Source organism: Pongo pygmaeus, chromosome 6, assembly GCF_028885625.2.
Source record: "Pongo pygmaeus isolate AG05252 chromosome 6, NHGRI_mPonPyg2-v2.0_pri, whole genome shotgun sequence".
In the NCBI taxonomy this organism is placed as follows: Eukaryota; Metazoa; Chordata; class Mammalia; order Primates; family Hominidae; genus Pongo; species Pongo pygmaeus.
Window position 1 is genome coordinate 106559157 of NC_072379.2, and position 21122 is coordinate 106580278.

The following is a 21122-nucleotide window of genomic DNA, read 5'->3' on the forward strand; positions in this document are numbered from 1 at the left end:
CAATACAATAATAAAAATATCCATTAACTTCTGTTCTGGATTCAAAGTACAATAAATTTTAGTCCCTCATTTATTGAGTACCTGCCAGGTCCACTGTGCTGGGTGCCAAGTGAGATGCAAAAACAAAGACGACATAATCTCTGTCCAAAGAGACCTTTTTAATACAACTGTAAGAGCAAAATAAATGCTAAAAGAGATGCAGAAGTAATGCATCAAGGGAGGGTTCGGGGCTTCAGCATGGTGAGTTCAAAAAAGAGGTGGGGCCAGGCATGGTGGCTCCTGCCTATAATCCCAGCACATTGGGAGACTGAGGCAGGCAGATCACTTGAGGGTCAGGAGGTCAAGACCAACCTGACCAACATGGTGAAACCCCATCTCTACTAAAAATACAAAAATTAGCTGAGTGTGGTAGCTGGTGCCTGTAGTCCCAACTACTCGGGAGGCTGAGGTGGGAGAATCGCTTGAACCCAGGAGGCAGAGGTTGCAGTGAGCCAAGATCAATGCCACTGCACTCCAGTCTAGGTGACAAAGCGAGACTCTGTCTCAAAAACAAACAAACAAACAAACAAAAACAAAAGTGGTGGGCTTCAAGCCAGATATGAAAACTCTACATTTCATTGTTAAAATAATTTTGAAGGACGCTGTAAAAATGTTTATATTTTTCAATGTTATTAAACATTTACAAGTAGCATTTACCTAGCAACCAATGCCAATTCTTTTTCTTTAAAACAGGTAATCTACTAGGCAAAACTTCATTAACTTGGCTTCAGTTACATTATTTAAATTAATTAGGTCTTACTTTTTTTTTTGAGACAGAGTCTTGCTCTGTCGCCTAGGCTGGAGTGCAATGGCGTGATCTCAGTTCACTGCAACCTCTGTTTTCTAGGTTCATGCGATTCTCCCTGCCTCAGCCTCCCAAGTAGCTGAGATTACAGGCAGGTGCCACCACGCCTGGCTAATTTTTGTATTTTTAGTAGAGACAGGGTTTTACCATGTTGGCCTGGCTGGTCTCGAACTCCTGACCTCAGGTGATCTGGCACGCCGGCCTCCCAAAGTGCTAGGATTACAGGCGTGAGCCAACGTGCCTGGCCACTTCTTTAATTATTCCAGAGTTCAGGTTAGTTGTCAATATAATAGACATGGATTATTAAACTTTTGTTGTACTACCAAAAACCCATTTAGCTCACTATACAAAACATCTTAAAGCTTTTACCACTTCCATTGATTTTTATGGTTAATTCTGTCCCTCAACAAAGTAACTAAGGAGTGCCTGGGATCACATTTAGAGATTGCCTCTCCTAAGGAGTACATATCTAGTTTTTTTAACATCTTAGAAATCTTTTATTTTTAAATTCTACTCAATCAGCATTTATTCAGTACCTACTACTTATTTCTTTTACTACGTAAAAGAAATATCAGGTAAAAGGTTTTGATGAGTGATCGCAACAAACCAATCATCCAGCAAACATTTCCCAAGCGGCATCTGTGCACATCTCCCAGTAGAATCAGTGCTTCAGTTGACCCTGCCTAAGGGGCTCCTGGGGAAATTCCTCTTGAGGGACAACAACTTTGAAAAGGCTCACCATAAGACACTCTAGAGTCATCAGACTAGAAGGCACCTTTAAATGTTCTTTTTTTCCCCTCCACCAATGATTCTCAAAGATAGGGCATCCCATCAATCATGCTAGAAAGATCAGATGATTACCTGCTTTAAAAATCTTTAGTAGACAATTTTGCTTCCCAAACTCTCTTGGTGAATACATTCTGGTTTTTATAAATTTTTGCAGGAGAGATTAGAGGGCAGGCTAGGGCCTGTGCATGGGTGGAGACAGATAGGAAGTGTGTGTGGAATAGAGAAAAAGAGGAAGGGAGTGTAGGAACAAAAATTGCTTAAGGTTAAGAATCATAGGACATTCCTGAGTTTATGACATAATTTGGGAATTGCATATGCCACTTTCATCTCATCAAGAAGGACTTTAGGAGTGATGACAGCTTTGAATTGAGGAGTCATTTACTAAAGTATTCAACATGTGTTCTGGGAGTCACAAAGGAAAAGTCAGAAAAGTGATTCCACAAGCAGACAGCATTCTGTCTTTCTTCCCTGCTTTTATGGAATTATCCTAGCTTCCTCCTCTCTGGAGGTTTTCTAAGAACAGATATTCACACCGGATTTCAGAGGCTACATGCTGTTCTGGGTCTATGGCACGACCTCGAACAGAACAAACCCAAATAAAGAGGACAAACTCAACATGTTCTTGCTGCTGAAAGCCTCATTCCTTCCCAGCAGACTACTATGGTGTTGGGAAATAATTGGGAAAGAAAGTCCATTTTTGAGTACATGAAGCTTGCTCAATGAATTCAAAGTGTTCTCTCTGGGAAGACTCAAGGCCACAGGGAAACATCTGTCTATTCTCTCGGCAGTCACTTACACTATCTGTTCCAGATGTTCTGACTCTGAGCCAGGAACAGAGACCAACATTCTGTTTGACTCGAAGGTGGTTAAACTCCCACAGATTTAACATCTTGCCAAATGTGTGTTCTGATAGCTTCTGGTGGAGCTTTATGCTTCATTTATTCAAGGAATACTAGCATATTTAAGTAGCGCAACATTATTTTATGTAATTTTCATTAATAGAAGTTGCAAAAAAAGAAAAAAGAAAATGAAAATATTCTCTACACAAATTAAAGCAGGAGTCCATTTTCCATGTGTTTAGATTGTTGAAAAATAAAATGGTTGATGATACCAACTGTTGCGGGGATGGGGGAAAAGGTACTTTTGTAACTGATAGAAAAATAAACTAGTTCAATATGTCTGGAACAACCTAACATTCTCTATTAAAATTAAAAATACATACGTACTTTGACTTAGCAGTTCCATCACTGGGAATCTAGTCCGTAGAGGTATCTACACACATTTATCAAGACATATAAAAAATATTTTGCATATCTTTTTGAGAAACAACTGAATGTCACTCATTCCTAGAAGTCATGACTTTCCTGGAAGACTGAGGACAAGAGCATATGTGGAGCTCCACTTACCTGTTGTTTAACGCTCCCCCAAGGTCACAGTCACATGGTCGACATCCATCCAAATCATTGCTTAAGCCCCAGTGCTCTGGCTGCAGAACAAAACATGAAACATGTAACGGTAGGTTTCTGTAATTATACAATAGACTCAGCAAGAAGCAAGTTAAAGTGTGTTTCGGCCGTTCCACCAAATGCTCATTTTCATAATTAAAGCAGAAAGCCAACAAAAGGAAGGAGTATTCTGAAATCAAGAAACCTGAGCTGCAGGCACTGGCGTAAGAGAGCCGTTCACAATCACATGATCATGCCAGGTCACAGACTAGCTGCTCCGCCCTATAGATAACTTCCATCCAACAACTAATAAGAGCAAGCAGTAGAGATACCAATTTTCCTCATTATAATTACTCTGGTTGTAAGAGAATTATGGAAAGTATTTGGCAGGCCTTTAAATTTGCCCTCAGTTCAGTCTGTCATAAATCCCATACAGAAAGCCCTCCAAGAATTTATGTGGAAATATAGCATACAGCTACGACTATTCTCACAACTGAGCCATGAGGAAATCAAATCTTTAGAGCACCAGAGATGGAAATAAAGAGAAATGGAACAGTAGGGAAGAGGAGCTCTGTGCACTTCAAAAATGAGTATATAAAAACAGGTTCACCATTTTATTTATATTTTTGAGATGAAGTCTTGCTCTGTTGCCCAGGCTGGAGTGCAGTGGTGTGATCCCAGCTCACAACCTCCACCTCCTGGTTTCAAGCAATTTTCCTGCCTTAGCCTCCCGAGTAGCTGGGATTACAGGCATGTGCCACCACATCCAGCTAATTTTTGTATTATTTTTAGTAGAGATGGGGTTTCATCATGTTGGCCAGGCTAGTCTTGAACTCCTCCTGACAAGTGATCCACCTGCCTCAGCTTCCCAAAGTGCTGGGATTACAGGTGTGAGCCACTGTGCCCAGCCTATTTTATTTATGATTTTAAAAAATTTTAGAGATGGGGTCTTGCTGGTCTCAAACTCATGACCTCAAGCATTCCTCCTGCCTCGGCCACCCAAAGCACTGAGATTACAAGTATGAGCCACCACACCTGACCAGACTCATCAATTTAGACTTCCAGAAATCTCCTTTAAGAATGTATTAAGATTATAAATAAATATACATATTTAACAGTAATAATTTGGGGGCAGTGAATCCTCCCTAAATTAGGAAGTATAACAATGTTGTTAAAAATACAGATTTTTAAAAACTTATCTCATAATTATCCTAGTCGGAATTATTACGGTGAACTTTTTGGTGTATTTCCTTCCAGATTTTGTTTTCCTTGATGAATTTTATTTCCTATATAATCAAGATACTATTCACATCCTGTGTTTTTTTTTTTTTAAATATAGCAAGCAGCATGAGCATTTCCTGATGTTATTGTCATTTTCAGTGGCAACCAAATATTACATTGTATAGAAGTCCCCACACTTACTTAACTATTTTTCCACTGTTGTTTCCAAGTCTTCTGCTATGATTAATAAAAGATGCAATGAGTCTTCTGGTGAATAAATCTTTGTCCAATTTTCTGATTATTTCATTAGAATAGATTCCCAGAAGTGGGGTTACTGAGTCAAAGGGTATGCCCATTTCTACAAGCTACTGATATGTATCTCCAAAATGCTTTTCACGAAAGTACAAACCAATATGGATGCCCATCAGCAGCCAAGAAGTACCAGTACCTCATGATATCCTAATAGTAAACATTCCCATTTTTAAAAACTTGTGTTGTGTCTATAAAAGTGGTATTTTATTGTAGCTTTACTTTACACTTCTAACGGGGATGGTGAACATCTTGTCAAATTATCCATTAGTAACTCCTATTGTGTGAATTGTCTACTCATGTCTTTTAACAGGTACACATGAGGGTGATGGTCGACTCTACAATGGCGAAAAGCCTTCTCTATTAAAACATGTCATCCTCACAAACCACCCATCCCATGTAATGAGGATTTACTTACCAGACACTGGTCACAATGCTGTCCTGTCACCAGACGCTTGCAGTAGCAGTGACCTGTCTCAGAATCACAAGGATTCCCTCCAGGAATCGTTCCCAGAGGATTGCAAGCACAAGCTGTATTAAAACAAAATGAAGTAGAGAAACACAGACCACGTGAGTTTCAAATAATAGTCTGGCTTTGGAATTACAAAGTAAAATGGAAATTCCAAAAACAAGAAAACTCCCAAACTTTTTAGCAAACAGACCTACATTTACAACCAAATGGATCTTCACTGCTTAAATCATAGAAGCCTTCTTTGCAAACATCACAATGTTCTCCTTCCACATTTAATTTACACCGACACTGGCCAGCAATGAGACCAGTAGAAAAATCAGTATAGCTGTCACAAGTTCCCTCATTTTGAGAGCCAGCTGGGTCACATGTACATCCTAAGAATGCAAAGCACCAGGTTAAATTCAGGAGGAAACTCAACGTACCTTTGTATAAATAAATATATTCCCTTCATCCCTCTAAATCTCACAAAAGTCGACTAAAAGCAGCACAACTACCAAGTAAATTCCACTCTCAGCATCTTCGACTGCAATTACAGTAACAATGCTGGCTTTGCTGCTCATACCATGAGCTCTGAGACTACAGACTATTCAATTTGGTAGGCAACCTGAAGTAGGTCCCACACAGTGACATTTCCCAACATACGTTCACAGAAATTAGGATCTCGGATGTCCCTCTCTGGGTGCTGGTAGTAAAACGGCTTGCACTGCTCACAGTTGCGCCCCATGGTGTTGTGCTGACAGTCATCACACACGCCTCCGCTGATGTTCCCCGTGGCCAGGTAAACAGCCATGTCAAAGTGACATGAGCTGGAATGTTCATTGCAGTTACATTCTGCATGACAAGAGCAACGTCAAGAAAAGCTTTTTAAATCTATGGACCAATGGAGGATGGGGGTGGCAGGAAGGAAGATCCTTTAGGAAACCAGGGACTAAGTTCAGACAAAAAGGCAGTCAACAAGCAGGACTTCTGGGGAAAAAGGACGCATCCACCGATGACACTGTTTAAACCCTAAAGTAGATGAGAAACTTCAAAAATGTGAACTTTATAAAATAAACAGTTACCTGACCTCTGTGGAAGAGAATGAACTATGAAAAAATGGAAAACTCTAAGGGAAAGTCCCTTTGGAAGTGTATGACAGAGGATGGCTGCCATCCCACTGAGGGCGCTTTCTGGTCCACTCAGGGTGGGACTGGATGGAAGGACACTGTAGCGAGGAACCTTCCAGGTGACGTGCTGCTAGGAAAGCCTGTCCACGGGCTCCCTGCTTCAAGGACCGTGAGGCCTGAAGGATGGATTCCCTCCTCCGTATTCCCATATTCCCACCACCACACCAGGCCAGGCCATAGTAAGGAAGGAGGTCTGTTTAACAGCCAGCTAGCTGACCTCCTTGGGCACAGCGCTTCCCTCTGGGAGCCCATTCGGCGGTCATCTTGGCGCCACCCAGCTTTAATCATCTCGCTCTAGGGCTTAACAATCCCATTCTTGTCTTTCCACAGGGAAGCTTGACTCAGCCTGGCCCTCCTGGGGCTGTGCACTCCAGCCTCCCACCTTGCCTGTCTCCCCCTGCAACACAACAGCCTGCAGAAGAGGGACTGTGTCTTATCTACTCACATCCTTGGTGCCCAACAGAGTACTGCTCTCAATACACTGGTTGAACTGAACCTTGGAGTAATCCTTTCCAGCATGGACTCTGGGATGGTTTCGGAACATCCTTGCGGCCTTGTGCTTCATGTTGTTGTTCTTACCTGAACTCCCTCCCACCTCCCTTCCTCTCTTTTCCTTTTCTTTCCTCTCTCTCCTTCTTTTCTTTCCTCTCTCTCCTTCCTTCCTTTCCTCTCCCTCCTTCCTTCCTTCCTCTCCTCTCCCTCCTTCCTTCCTTTCCTCTCTCTCCTTCCTTCCTTTTCTCCCCTTCCCTTCCTCCCTCCCTCCCTTCCTTCTCCATGTTAAGGATCCATCACGGGCCATCTGGGTTTTACCTACAAACAAAGCCTTGACCACTCCAGCTCTCACTGGCTGCTGAATTTCTATAATAGTCCTTCTCAGTGGGGGCAGAGGCAGAGCTGCTCTTCAAGGGGAGGACATGCAACAGAATCACTGTGTGTCGAGTGGGGAGGGGCAGTGGTGTTGCCGGCTACATCTCCACCCAGAGAAAACCCCTGAGATGGATGGACGGAGGTATGCCAGAGGCCGCAGCTGGACTGACACAGAAACAAGGCCAAAAATGCTACTCCATATCTCTTAGACGTTCATCGGCTACCCTGCCATACTTTTCTTTCATTTTCTCTCATGGTTATCTTGCCTTAAAAACAGCCCTGGCGCGGTGGCTCACATCTGTAATCCCAGCACTTTGGGAGGCTGATGTGGGTGGATCACTTGAGGTCAGGAGTTCAAGACCAGCCTGACCAACATGATGAAACCTCTCCTCTACTAAAATTACAAAAAAAATTAGCAGGGCATGGTGGCGCGCCTGTAATCTCAGCTACTCCAGGGGAATCACTTGAACCTGGGAGGCAGAGGTTGCAGGGAGCCGCCTGTGCCACTGCACTCCAGCCTAGGTGACAAAAAAAAAAAAAACAAAAACAAAAACAAACAAACAAAACAGGTACAATGTCAAGGAGAGCACCTTAGTTTTCTACTGTAGCTGCCAAACTACTCAGGTCAGTGTCAAACATATAGGGGCTGCTCAGTGAATATTAATTAATTTAACTGAATGCATACTGTTGGTTGTCTAGGAGTATCAGGGTGAAGCTGCAAAAAAGACAGTAACTTTTCTTCCCTCTGCAAAACAGTACACTGTTACAGTACCTCTAATTAGGAAATGGATACTAGAGCCTGAATGGATTTTAAATGTCCCTTCAACACAGACTTACTTTTACAGGCGTTGCTGTTTCGGCCTTCAGCAGGTCTCCAAGGTAAATCATGGTAGAAATCCATGCAGAGTTCACAGTTTAAGCCTTTGGTGTTATGCCTGCACATGCAGTGTCCGTGAACCTTGAAAGTTATAAAAACAGGAGAGAGCAAAGGAAGAGATGTATGAATAGCCACATTTCTCCATAATCAATTGAAAGTTTAAAACTCTTTTTCGTACTAATCTCTAGAGCTCACCACAGAAAAGGGTTGTTTGGTTGTTTTTATTTTCTCCCTCTCTGCAGTGAGTTGTCTGTCTTGTTGATGCCTACATGCCCCATCTCTAGAATGTTACTATTACATAGTGGATGCACAAGAAATATTTTATTGAGTATCTATGAAAAGAACCCAGATGAACAAAATTACTTAAAATTTAAAAAAAAAAAAAAAACTAGTTAAGTTTTTTTTTTTTTAAGAAAACCTATTGTAATAGAAACCTACAAAAGTTATAATGTAGAACTAAATGCATACATACTACCTGGAAACCAATTTATATCACTGCACGATTTACCACTTAGCCAAATAACCATTTCTTTTAAAAGGTTTTTGTTAGCTAGCTTATTTTAGTTTTACTTCAGGCATAGCACTTAAATTTTTCTTTCAATGACAGTAAAATTTTAAAAATTAATCATTTATCACATTTACATTTATGTTTTCCTTTTATGTAAGGAAATATAAGATCTCGAAAAAGAAACATATTAATTTGCCTGATGAAAGGCCCATGATATATGATTTTGCCTTGTGTCGCTGTAAGGCACACTTACCACCCTTGAGGCATATAAATGATAAATGAATTATGGCCTTTTGGTCCACTAAATATGCATGTATATGGGCATATATACATGAGTTTCTACAGAATGGAGTTTCTACAGAATGGAAACAAGAGTTTCTACAGAATGGAATTCAGGAACAGGACAAGAGTTTCTACAGAATAGAATTCAGGAACAGGACAGACAGGCCCCTCCTGGACCCACCTTGGTGGGAATGCAGTTAGCAGAAAACTAAAGTCCTGTTATTACCAGGTGGTTTTACATAAACTAAAAACCAGTTCCAAAGCACATACCATAAGACCTTACTGTGCCTCAATCAACAGCACATGCTGTGAGACCCATGATAGTAATAGGACATTAGCTACACAGCTGATTTGTTATGCTGTAAAGGGAACATAATCTACCTAGCATTCTCTGAAAGAGGGACCAACAAGATTAGAGAAACACCTCCCTCCCCTTCAGGCTCCGTCAAAAATTCAACTTTTGTTGTGCAAGAAAAGTTCTAACTGGAGTAAAGGGAAGGCAGAAGTTTTTAAAGGGCTGAATACACTCAATCCTGTACCTTCTCTGAAAAGGACTGACAATCTTTGAAAAGGCAACAGCACGTAAGCACAGCCTTCATGAGGGGAGGCTACAGTTTAGTAGAAGGAACCCCGGGGCAGAGTGAGGAGAGGCTTGAGCTCCCACCTGCTGCTCGTTTACTTAGGGCTCTCTAATCAATTACTTAATCCTTGGGCTCCTCTATCACCAATAGTTGGTCTAGGTGATCTCATAAGTCCTATCTGGCTTTAAAATCCTCTAGGTCTGTAAGAATTCTCCTAGATACTAGTGGAATACTTTAAACACATCTATCCATTTGGCAAATCATCGAAATCCCAAATTTCAAAATGTACATAAGTTGCAAACGTGGCATAAAAGTGGGAAAAGAATGCAATTAGGAGGAAAAGAGAGAAAGAAACCAACTCCATTTGATCCCTAAAATGATATCCCACGGGTGTGGGTTAAAATTTTCCAGCTGTGGGCAGGGCGCGTTGGCTCACACCTGTAATCCCAGCACTTTGGGAGGCTGAGGTGTGCAGGTCACTTGAGGTCAGGAGTTTTGAGATCAGCCTGACCAACATGGAGAAGCCCTGTCTCTACTAAAAATACAAAATTAGCCATATGTGGTGGTGCATGCCTGTAATCCCAGCTACTTGGGAGGCTGAGGTGTGCGGATCACTTGAGGTCAGGAGTTTGAGATCAGCCTAGCCAACATGGTGAAACCCCATCTCTACTAAAAACACAAAAATTAGCCAGACATGGTGGTGTGGGCCTGTAATCCCAGGTATGTGGGCACAAGAATTGCTTGAACCCCAGAGGCAGAGGTTGCAGTGAGCTGAAATTGCACCACTGCATTCCAGTCTGGGCGACAGAGCAAGACTCTGTCTCAAGAAAAAAAAAAAAAAAAAAATTCCGTTTCTTTGGGTTGAGATCAATTTATGCCTTCTAACATAATTGAGGTTTTTAATCTTCCCTAATGTAAAGGCAGACTCAATTGTTATTTAGACAACTTTTTAATCCTTGTTGACTAAAATATCTACTTTAGCAATAGCCTGAAGCAACAAATTCCAAAAATTCATCGTCTATGAAATGAGTAGTCTGTACATTCTCCGCGTCCAAGAAACTCTTCAAAGAGAAAATCAACAATCAACTACCTGTATGGTGCAAAGGGCTAAATGTAACTCTGTAAAACTAAAACCCCAGAAAATGTAAAAGGTTTAAGATAAGACTAGCTTCACTTTGCATTTTATTACCAGCCATATAAAGGAGAAAGGTGCACAGAGGGCTTACTTACCATTCCTTCTACTTCTTCATTGAATCCATCCACAGGGGCACATTCGCTGGCATGACCATAGCAGAAGCAATTTCCTCGAACCACCATATCATAAACTGCATAATAATACTTTTCTCTGATTTCCATTCTGGAATCCAGAAGGTTATCTCCCAAAGTATGCAGTTTCACAAACTTGATTCTCAAGTTGGTAATTTTTAATAAATCTAAGAAGGTCATCAAGAAGATGAAAAGTCTGATCAGACAAGCAAGAAGTTTTTTTTTTTTTTTTTGCATCATTTCTTTGTAGAGAAAGGCATGATACATGAAAATAGCTCAAGTTCCCCCCTTGTATGATCTAGATGACTCCAATACTGAAGCCTAACATAACATGACTGGAAAGAGGAAAGGTTACTGCCCTCTCATCAGTTTCATAAGAATGTCAGCCGGGCGTGGTAGCTCACACCTGTAATCCCAGCACTTTGGGAGGCCAAGGTGGGCAGATCACTTGAGGTCAGGAGTTCGAGACCAGCCTGGCCAACATGGCAAAACCCAATCTCTACAAAAATACAAAAATTAGGCCGGGTACAGTGGCTCACACCTGTAATCCCAGCATTTTGGGAGGCCGAGGTGGGCGGATCACCTGAGGTCAGGAGTTCAAAACCAGCCTTGACCAACATGGTGAAACCCCGTCTCTACTAAAAATGCAAAAATCAGCTGGGCATCATGGCATCCGCCTGTAATCCCAGCTACTAGGGAGACTGAGGCAGGAGAATCGCTTGAACCTGGGAGGCAGAGGTTGCAGTGAGCCGAGATTGTGCCATTGCACTCCAGCCTGGACAACAAGAGCGAAGCTGTTTCAAAAAAAAAAAAAAAAAAAAAAAAGGAAGAAAGAAAAATTAGCAGCCAGGTGTGGTGGCAGGCATCTGTAATCCCAGTTACTCTGGAGGTTGAGGCAGGAGAATTGCTTGAACAACAACAAAAAAGAGTATCTATTCTGTGATGCATCTGTTTGCAGAACAACTATTCAGGAAGAAGTGTGAGTGGAGAAATTATAAGAATGCAGCTGCATGACTGCTGGAACCTGCGGGCAGACAGTAATTTGAAGTAGCACAATGCCATCTGCTTCCCACAGCAATTAGTGTCAGTTTCAACATCAGAAAATTCCATTCAGGTGGGAAAAGATTTATCAAAGCACTCCAGTTCTCATTGTTATAAGATAGTTAGAAACATTTTTGTTTCTATTTTTGGAAGGGAAAATTTGAAATTTCCCACCATTTAAATGACATCCAAGTTACCAAAGTAGTGTTAACGCTATAGAATAACTACAACCTAAGGAGAGAACATTTCAAGTTTTTAAGCAACATTTTGGTCCACAACTTTTTTGTCCCAGTTTTACAAAACGTTGCCACATTTCTCAATATTATATAGTGACATAAGCATAAAGAAGCTTAGTATTAGGATGTGGAGCAAATTATTTTTTCTCAAATACAAGTTACTTGTAAATCAATTTTATCTTTCCCTCTTCTTCCTAGGTCTGCAGACTTATGCTTATTATAAACGCTGGGCTACCAATTCATTCTATAGTAACTAGACAAACGAAGAGCCATTCAACCTTCTCCACAGGGTTTTCATGAGTTACTAAGTTCTTCATGCTGAACTGGATCCTCAGAGATTGATTCATCTGTCTGCACTCTCAAGCTCTGTAGCCTGAAATGGCTCTTTACTGTCATTTATGTCTGTGCATTCTTATAATTTACAACATAAGACAACAGGGTAGTGGCCCAGTACATCAGATACTTTCACAGCCCAAATACAATTTCAAACGCTTGTAATATATGCATAGCTTACAACGAAGCTATAGAAATGGCTGCGGGTAGAAAGGAAAAGTCCATGTGTTAAACTTAGGTTCTTTGTAAAATCAAAAACTAAACAGAGAAACCGTGGTACTCCCCAACTGAATGGCAGTTATGAACGCCAACATTTTCTCCTGCACAAATCCTCCTGCACAAAATGAGCACAAGCGCCTATTGACAAGAGGCCAAACAACAAACTTGAAGAGCAGCTGGAGTATTTAGAAACCCTTGAACTGACCTTTGTGGAAACCCCTCAGTAGAGCAAATATGCTCCCCCCACTCTCTCCTGCCATATTTAACAAGCGAGCCTCATCTTGACTGCTATTCTAAGTGGCAAATCACTTTTGAAGTGAGTCTCAGGTCTCAACAATAGGCAACTAAAGAGATATTGCTCCTTTAATTACAAAGTAAATCAAATGCATGATCAGCTAACATGCATGCTTCCATAACAGAAAAAGATTCTCTGATGCCATTTAACCACAAAAGACAAAAGAATCAAAATTATAAAGACAACACACCCTCCAAGTCCCACAAATTTCACCTTAAAGGGAGCAGATGGTTGAGTCCTTTTAGGGACTTAGGGGGTGTCTGTCCCAGAGCCCATGTGGACATTTTTCACAACTGCATTTTGAGACATGCAGGAAAGGCCTCACAGCTCACTCAGAAATTGGCGCAGAGCTGGACACATCTATTAAATATTTGTTTTACAACAGAATGAATGAGTAAATTACAGACCAGAGACAGGCTGGGCCACATGTAAAATTAATTTAAATGGGGAAGCAGCATTTTTCTGGCAATATTCCCTGGACTTCTTCCACTCTACTCTTCCATGCTTCAAGCTTGGAAGTTTTTTGGGGCCTTGGTTAAAAATAGGGCCTTGTGCAGCTGGGAAAGATCAGCAAGAATCAGCCCCGCCTCTACTCAACTGGTTGCACCTTAGTAGCAGGAGAGGCAGTCTCACCTTTCATTCCAACATTTGGGACTAGTCCTGTGCAAAACTCAAACCAACGCCGATGGTGAAGCAACATCAACAGCAACAACTGTAGCAACAGCTTTGATGTACTGAACACATTTATGATTTATGAACACATTTAAATCCAGGACTTTGTGACTCCAAAGTCCATTCTTTTTTTTTTTTTTTTTTGAGACAGAGTCTCGCTCTGTCACCCAAGCTGGAGTGCAATGGCGTGATCTCAGCTCACTGCAACCTCTGCCTCCCGGGTTCAAGTGACAGGCGCGCACCACCACGCCTGGCTAACTTTTCTATTTGTAGTAGAGACAGGGTTTTACCATGTTGGTCAGGATGGTCTCAAACTCCTGACCTCATGATCCGCCCGCCTAGGCCTCCCAAAGTGCTGGGATTACAGGCGTGAGCCACCGCACCCAGTGAGCCCATTCTTTTAATTACCATACATGCCTCCCAAGATTAAAATGTAATTGTGTAATAAGAGCAGTTGTTGAATGTGGTAAAGAGCTCTGAACTGAGCACCGTAACATATGGATTCAAGATCTGACTGCCATTTAATAGCCATATCATCTTATGTAATAACATCCAACTCTATAAGCTTCAGCTTATTTTTCTATTAAACGGAAATGCAACCCTCATTTTATTGAGTATATTGAGTATGGCAGAGACTTCTGATTTCTCTTCAGTATTCTTTCTTCCCTTGTTCCTTTGACAGTAAGAGCCCTCGCCAAGAGTGTTAGTAGAGCACATGAAACACCTGGAGATGTTTCCCAGTGTCTCCTGCAGTACAGCCATATGACTAACTCTGGCCAATGAGATGTGAGCAGAAGTGACGTGTGCAACTTCCACGTCTCATTTTTTTGTTTTTTGAGACAGAATCTTGCTCTGTCACCCAGGCTGGAGTGCAGTGGCGCGATCTTGGCTCACTGCAACCTCTACCTCCTGGGTTCAAGCGATTCTCCTGCCTCAGCCTCCTGAGTAGTTGGGATTACAGGCATGTGCTACCATGCCAGCTAATTTTTATATTTTTAGTATAGACAAGGTTTCACCATGTTGGCCAGGCTAGTCTCGAATTCCTGACCTCAAGTGATCCGCCTGCCTTGGCCTCCCAAAGTGCTGGGGATTACGGAGTGAGCCTCCACGCCTGGCCCATGTCTCATCTTTAAATGTAATTTGCTTGCCTCGTCTTCCCTCTTCTCCCGAGTTGAGGTGAGGATGTAGTGGTGGTGGTCTAACTCTAACCATGTGAATAAACCTGGAAACATGGATGGCCTTATAACTAGGGTTGCCAGATTTAACAGGTAAATATAAATGACACTCAGTTAAATTTGAATTGCAGATAATCTTTTTTTAGGATAAAGTATGTCTCAAATATCACATGGGACATGGTTATACCAACCACAAATATTGCATGGGACACACTTGTACTAGTCACAAATATTATATGGGATATATGGGATATAGTTATGCTAAAAAAAGAATTATTTATCTGCAAATGTAACTGGGCATCATCCTGTATTTTATCTGGTAAGCTTAATTATGGCACTTGAGCTACATTTCTTCTCTAGAAAACTCTTTGGTGGGTTTTGTAAGAGAGAAACTTTCACCTTATTTGAACAACTAGATTTGGGGGGACTCTTTGATACAAAAGCCCAATATATACCCTAATATACTGAGCAATAAAATAAGGTATTATGATCAACATAATTACTTGATAACCTATCAATCTTATATCGAATGTACTGTGTTTACATCTTACATCAGATGTAAATGTATTCCCTATCAGTGGAGAGTAACTATTGCTTATTTCAAGACCCTATGGTCAGGTAACGCAGAGAAAGAAGGAAAATGAAAAAGGTAGATTTAGCACTGAATATTTAGATTCTGAGTAAGACTTATTCCATGGTTGCTGTTTACCATCAAAACTTTATTTGGGCCAGGCACGCTGGTTCACGCCTGTAATCCCGGGCGGGTGGATCACCTGAGGTCAGGAGTTCGAGAGCAGCCTGGCCAACATGGTGAAACCCTGTCTCTACTAAAAATACAAAAATAAACTAGCTGGGCATGGTGGCGGGCACCTGTAATCCCAGCTACTCAGGAGGCTGAGGCAGGAGTATCACTTGATACTCCTGGGAGGCAGAGGTTGCAGTGAGCCTAGATCACGCCACTGCACTCCAGCCTGGGCAATAAGAGTGAAACTCCATTTCAAAAAAACAAAACAAAACAAAACAAACAAACAAACAGATTTATTTGGGCCAGGCATGGTGGCTCATGCCTGTAATCCCAGCACTTTGGGAGGCTGAGGTGAGCAGATCACCTGAGGTTGGGAGTTCAAGACTAGCCTGACCAACATGGAGAAACCCCGTCTCTACTAAAAATACAAAATTAGCTGGGCGTGGTGGCACATGCCTGTAATTCCAGCTACTGAGGAGTATGAGGCAGGAGAATCGCTTGAACCCGGGAGGCGGAGGTTGCAATGAGCAGAGATCGTGCCATTGCACTCCAGGCTGGGCAACAAGAGTGGAACTCCGTCTCAAAAAACAAACTAACAAAAAACACTTTTGTTTGAAAATGAACTTACTCTGTATCCTTGGGCTATAAGGATCTTCTATTTTGAAAGCAGGATCTAAAGCACGAAATATCACCTAAAAATGGAAACAAGAGTAATTGGTACTTCTGCAATAATCAAAAAGTAGATTTGCAAGTAGAATGTAAAACACAGAAGCAAACAAACCTCTCCTTCAGTTGAGGGTTCAATGTCAGAATATCGGGAATCACAAATTATGTCATCGACTTTTTTCATGGGGCCAGTTGAAGTGCCTGGAAACGAGGCCTCACAGTCATAGGCGAAGTATCTATACACACCCCAGGTTTTCCCAAAGTCGGACGATCGTTCTATCAGCATAGCAGCTGGACGGAATGTCTAAAGGCAGGAGCAAAAATCTCATTTGATGTTTTTTATTGGTAGTCTGTACTTTTTTTAATCTTAGGTAAAAATGTCACTCAACTGCATGCCACAGACTTGAACTGCATGTGGTTTGCATTTCAGACTGTGGCTGGATTTCAAATAATTCAAGCTGTTCCATGGAGCCTCTTCTTGCAAGGAGTGTCTAGCCTCTAAAATGTGCACTTTTCCCCACCCTACTGGATAAGTAAACTGTTTCTCTTTAGAAGCTGATTATAAACAGGCCGAAATAGCAAACACACTTTCGTATATTTAGTCACCATGTCCACTGTAATAAGAGTGGCAAGTTTGAGTGCTTGTTTCTTCATTCGTTCATTTAATCATTCAATAAATGTATGACTACCTCCTTAGTACCAGCCAGTGGCCTATATGCTGTATATGCTATACACAGTCCAATGAGGTACAGATATGGGTGTCAATAATTTGCAATATGCTATGTCAAACACCATAGTAGGGTCACATGCAATGTGCTTTGGAAAAGGAAGAGGAAAAAATTAATAACTCAAGAAGCTGAAAAATCGAGCAATTCCACCTTATTAGGTATATACCCGAAGAATTGACAACAGTAACTCAAACAGACACTTGTACATGAATGTTCACCACAGCAGTATTGTTCACAATAGCCAGAAGGAAGGAATAACCCATGTACCCATCAACTGATAAAGATAAACAAAATGTGATATATACATGCTGTGAGATATGACTCAGCCATAAAAAGGAATAAAATGCCAATACATGCTACAACATGGATGAACCTTGAAAGCATTATGCTAAGTGAAATAAGCCATACAAAAGGACAAATATTGTATGATTCCACTTGTATGAAATACCTAGAATTGGTTAAGTAGACAGAGACACAAAGTTGATTAGCAGTTACCAGGGGCTGGGCAAAGGGGCAATGGTCACAGAATTTCTGTTTGGGGTGATGAAAAAGTTCTGGAAATAGACAGTCTTAGTGGTTGCTCAACATTGTGAATACACCTAACACCACTGAATTATACCCTTAAAAATGGTTAAAATGGTAAACTTTCTGTTATGGATATTTTACTGCCAAGAAAAAAAAAGCTAAGAATATTTCACAGAGAAGAAGGCATCAAATTGGATCTTTTTTTGAGGCGGAGTCTCGCTGTTGCCCAGGCTGGAGTGCAGTGGCACGATCTTGGTTCAATGTCACCTCTGCCTCCCAGGTTCAAACAACTCTGTCTCAGCCTCCCGAGTAGCTGGGATTACAGACGCACGCCACCACGCCCGGCTAATTTTTATATTTTTAGTAGAGATGGGGTTTCACCACTGGCCAGGCTGGTTTAGAACTCCTGACCTCTGGTGATCCACCTGCCTTGGCCTCCCAAAGTGAGGGGATTACAAATGTGAGCCCCCAAGCCTGGGCCAAATTGGATCTTAAAAGGGCAACAAGGTGTTTTCCAGGCAGTGGGTGAAGGTGGCTGCACGTGGCAGAAGAGGTTGGTCAGGGCAGGTAAGAAGTTGCCATGCTAAGGGACTTACCTTTTTGCAAGGAAAAGAGAACACTAAAAAATTTAAGTGGACAAATGAAATGATCATATTGCACTTTAGAAAAATAACTCTTGTGGTAGCTACTGGACATGGACGATGCAAAACACAGGAAAACCAAGTGAAAGAAAAAAGATGAAGGTTTTAACTTGAGAAATTACAATGTAGATAGAAAGGGATGGAACTGACCACTCTGAAAATTTAGTGACAGAAGATACATTGAATTACACTTGGTGATCAATTAGATTGCAGTGGAAAAGGCAGGGTGAGGAAAGAAATGCAGACACCTGAACTTGGGTAGCTAGGTAGATGTGTTGCCAATGACAACAATATGGAAGAGACGTGAAAGCATTTGGTTGTAGGCTAATTAGTCACGTGTGCGATGTCCATGTGGAGACACCCATCAGACACTTGGAAAAAGTGGTCTGGCACTCAGCTGCAAGAATGGAGCTTGAAACATGAATTTGGGAGTCACTGCACACACATATTTGAAACCTCCAAGTATATGATGTCTCAAACAAAAAAAAAGAAAAAAGGAATGGGCAAGATAAAGAGAGCCTAAGTCTGTGCTCCAGAAAAACGTATCAACCAGGGGCTAGACAAGGAAAGCAGAGTGGTGCCAGTACCCCTCATTACATTATTTACTTTAACTCTCTGTAATTTGGGCTGATTTGTGCGTCTGCTAGTTTCATATGTTGAAGACCTAACTCCATACTTCAGGTCACTATATGTGGAGATGGGCTCTTTAAAGAGATAATTACGGTTAAATGAGGTCATGAGGGTGGGCTCTAATCATATATGACTGGTGTCCTTATAAGAACAGATGAGAAGGGAAGACCATGTGAAGACACAGGGAGAAGACAGCCATCCCAAACCAAGGAGAGAGGCCTCAGCAGAAACCAACCCTGCCAACACCTTACCCTGAGATTCCTAGCCTATGGAACTGTGAGAATATACATTTCTGTTGTTTAAGCCACCCAGTCCCATGACACTTTCTTATGGCATCCCTAGGAAACCAATGCACCCTCACAACACATTTGTCTGACAAATGAGAAAATTGAGGCTCGGAGACACTGACTTGCTAGTTACAGGCAGAGCTTAGATTCAAATCCATGCCTATCTTTCTCCCTCACTGGCTAAAGGCATAGAAGACTGAAAAATGAGCGTCAGAGGGAAAAGAGAAAAAAGGCAGTCTTCTGAAACCAAGGCAGGAGGGAGATTTAGGAGGGTGTAGTGAACAGGGTCAACTGGAAGTAAAAGATGAAGCAGAAAGAGCGCTGAAAAACAGGCAAACAGGCAAAGGCTTTGACACTAACCAACACAGTGATGCATTTTGGGAATTGGAAGTCAGATTACAAGGGAAGAAGATCAAAGGAAATTTCAGCTGACCTAGAAAACAGAACCTAAATAAAGACACTTACTTCCGAATTAAAACCAACGCTTGACAGAAATTTGGGTGAGGGTTAATGGTGAAAACTAGAAACATGCTTAGGCTTCCTTTAGCCCTCCTTAATAATCCTGCTGAGCTTTTTCTCTGATAAAAGATGTCAAGGATAAGAAAATGGACAATTACATTTTGACAGATTCTTTGACTTACTCACTCACTAGCTGCTCAGGTTTATTTTTCACCTACCCAGGAATATAAGAAAATGATACCGTATTCAACTCAAGAGAATATCAGCCTAAGAATTTTAAAGTAAGAAAGAAAAATCCCTAAGGACTAACTGAACCATGTGTGCCACGTACCATGGCAAACTCCCCGTGAGACCCTGGCTGGGAGGCTTGGGGAGAGGCAGAGAGGGGAAGTTCTAATCGGACTTCTCTGTGTCAAAAGGGCACAGAGAGAAAAAGTGTGAAAGCCATTTCTGGCTGTGCTTCCTTCTCCCTCTCTTTTGGAAACTTCTAAGTCCCAAAGGACCATTGACAAGTCATTCAATTTCCTGTGGAGTTAAGAAGCTGCTGGAAACCAGAACAACACATTTTACCTAACAAATAGAATCCTTTCCATACTCTCTGCTTAGTCATCAACCTTCTCAGGCCTGCTGTTGCTGCACAGTTGCCTCCAAATTTAAAATAAACAAAAGACCGACGAGTTTTTTGTGACTTTTTTTTTTTTTTTTTTTTTTGAGATAGAGTCTTGCTCTGTTGCCCAGGCTGGAGTGCACTAGCACAATCATAGTTCACTGCAGCCTTGACCTCCCGGACTCAAGCAATCCTCCAACCTCAGCCTCCTGAGTAGCTGGGACTACAGGTGTGTGCCACCACGCCTGGTTAATTTTTTAATTTTTTGTAGAGACAGGGTCTTGCTATGCTGTCCAGGCTGGTCTTGAACTCCTGAAGCTCAAGCGATCCTCCCACCTCAGCCCCCCCAAGTGTTGGGATTACAGGCATGAGCCACTATGCCTGGCCAAGAGTTATGAGTTTTGAAACATCTAGTAATATAGAAAAACATACTGTGTACACGCTAAATGAGCTTTTGCTAGTCTAAATCCACTTAGCAATTAGCCATCTCTATGGCAAACTTGAGGAAAAAAAATCAACAACCTCAGTTCTCTTCCTGATTTCACTACCGTTAGTGGCTTCACCATCTTCCTAGTTATTTCACTTGACTAAGTAATTTTTTAAGTGAAAGCAAGTTTATTAAGAAAGTAAAGGAAGAAAAGAATGGCTACTCCATAGGCAGAGCAGCCCTAAGTAATTTTTGATTCAGCCCTTTCCTTCCACTGTTCTGCTTCTAATCTTTCTCCACTTCATGGTTCAGCTTTTGATTTTAAAGTATCCAAATGACTGCCCTTAGAAAACAGGGGCACCTCATCTTGGCAATGATCCTCAAAGGCAGTTAACAGCAGAGAGTATCAGAGTATGGCAGTGAGTGGACACATGGGATTTGAAAAACCTTTCTATGATATTCTTACAGGACTCCTGGGTTGCAGGAAGAGGCTCCCTCCTACTTAAGAATCACAGCCAGTTTTTGCATTAGCAGCAACCCTCCATTAATGCTTCATCAATGCTGACATCAATAGAGCCTCCCAACATGCCCTTTATTCTTGCCATCCCAGTCCCTGCTTTGTATTTCCTCTTGGGCTACCTTCCTGAAACACAGGTCTCATTTTCTTGTCAATGGTTCCCAATTTTTTTTTTGGTATTAATTTTTTTTTAAAGATTCAGAAATCTGTATCTTTAAGACTAGCATAAACAAAAATAAAGCACAAAATAACATGACAGCTGCAGTTACTAGCTGCAAGAATATAGTAAAAA

The 21122-nt window shown here is 41.5% G+C and overlaps 1 protein-coding gene across 3 annotated transcripts in view; it reads right to left on the bottom strand.

Annotated features, from left to right (window-relative positions):
* Nucleotides 1–21122, bottom strand: part of LAMB1 (laminin subunit beta 1) — a 93262-nt gene that overhangs the window by 45979 nt on the left and 26161 nt on the right. For all 3 annotated transcript variants that reach the window (XM_063667713.1, XM_063667714.1, XM_054494252.2), the window contains exons 6-13: nucleotides 16125–16313; nucleotides 15972–16035; nucleotides 10592–10794; nucleotides 7951–8071; nucleotides 5723–5911; nucleotides 5275–5454; nucleotides 5027–5139; nucleotides 3040–3119 (exon numbers count right to left, since the gene is read on the bottom strand). In XM_063667713.1, the coding sequence (XP_063523783.1) occupies nucleotides 3040–3119; nucleotides 5027–5139; nucleotides 5275–5454; nucleotides 5723–5911; nucleotides 7951–8071; nucleotides 10592–10794; nucleotides 15972–16035; nucleotides 16125–16313 (1139 nt within the window). The remainder of the gene's footprint in view (nucleotides 1–3039; nucleotides 3120–5026; nucleotides 5140–5274; nucleotides 5455–5722; nucleotides 5912–7950; nucleotides 8072–10591; nucleotides 10795–15971; nucleotides 16036–16124; nucleotides 16314–21122) is intronic.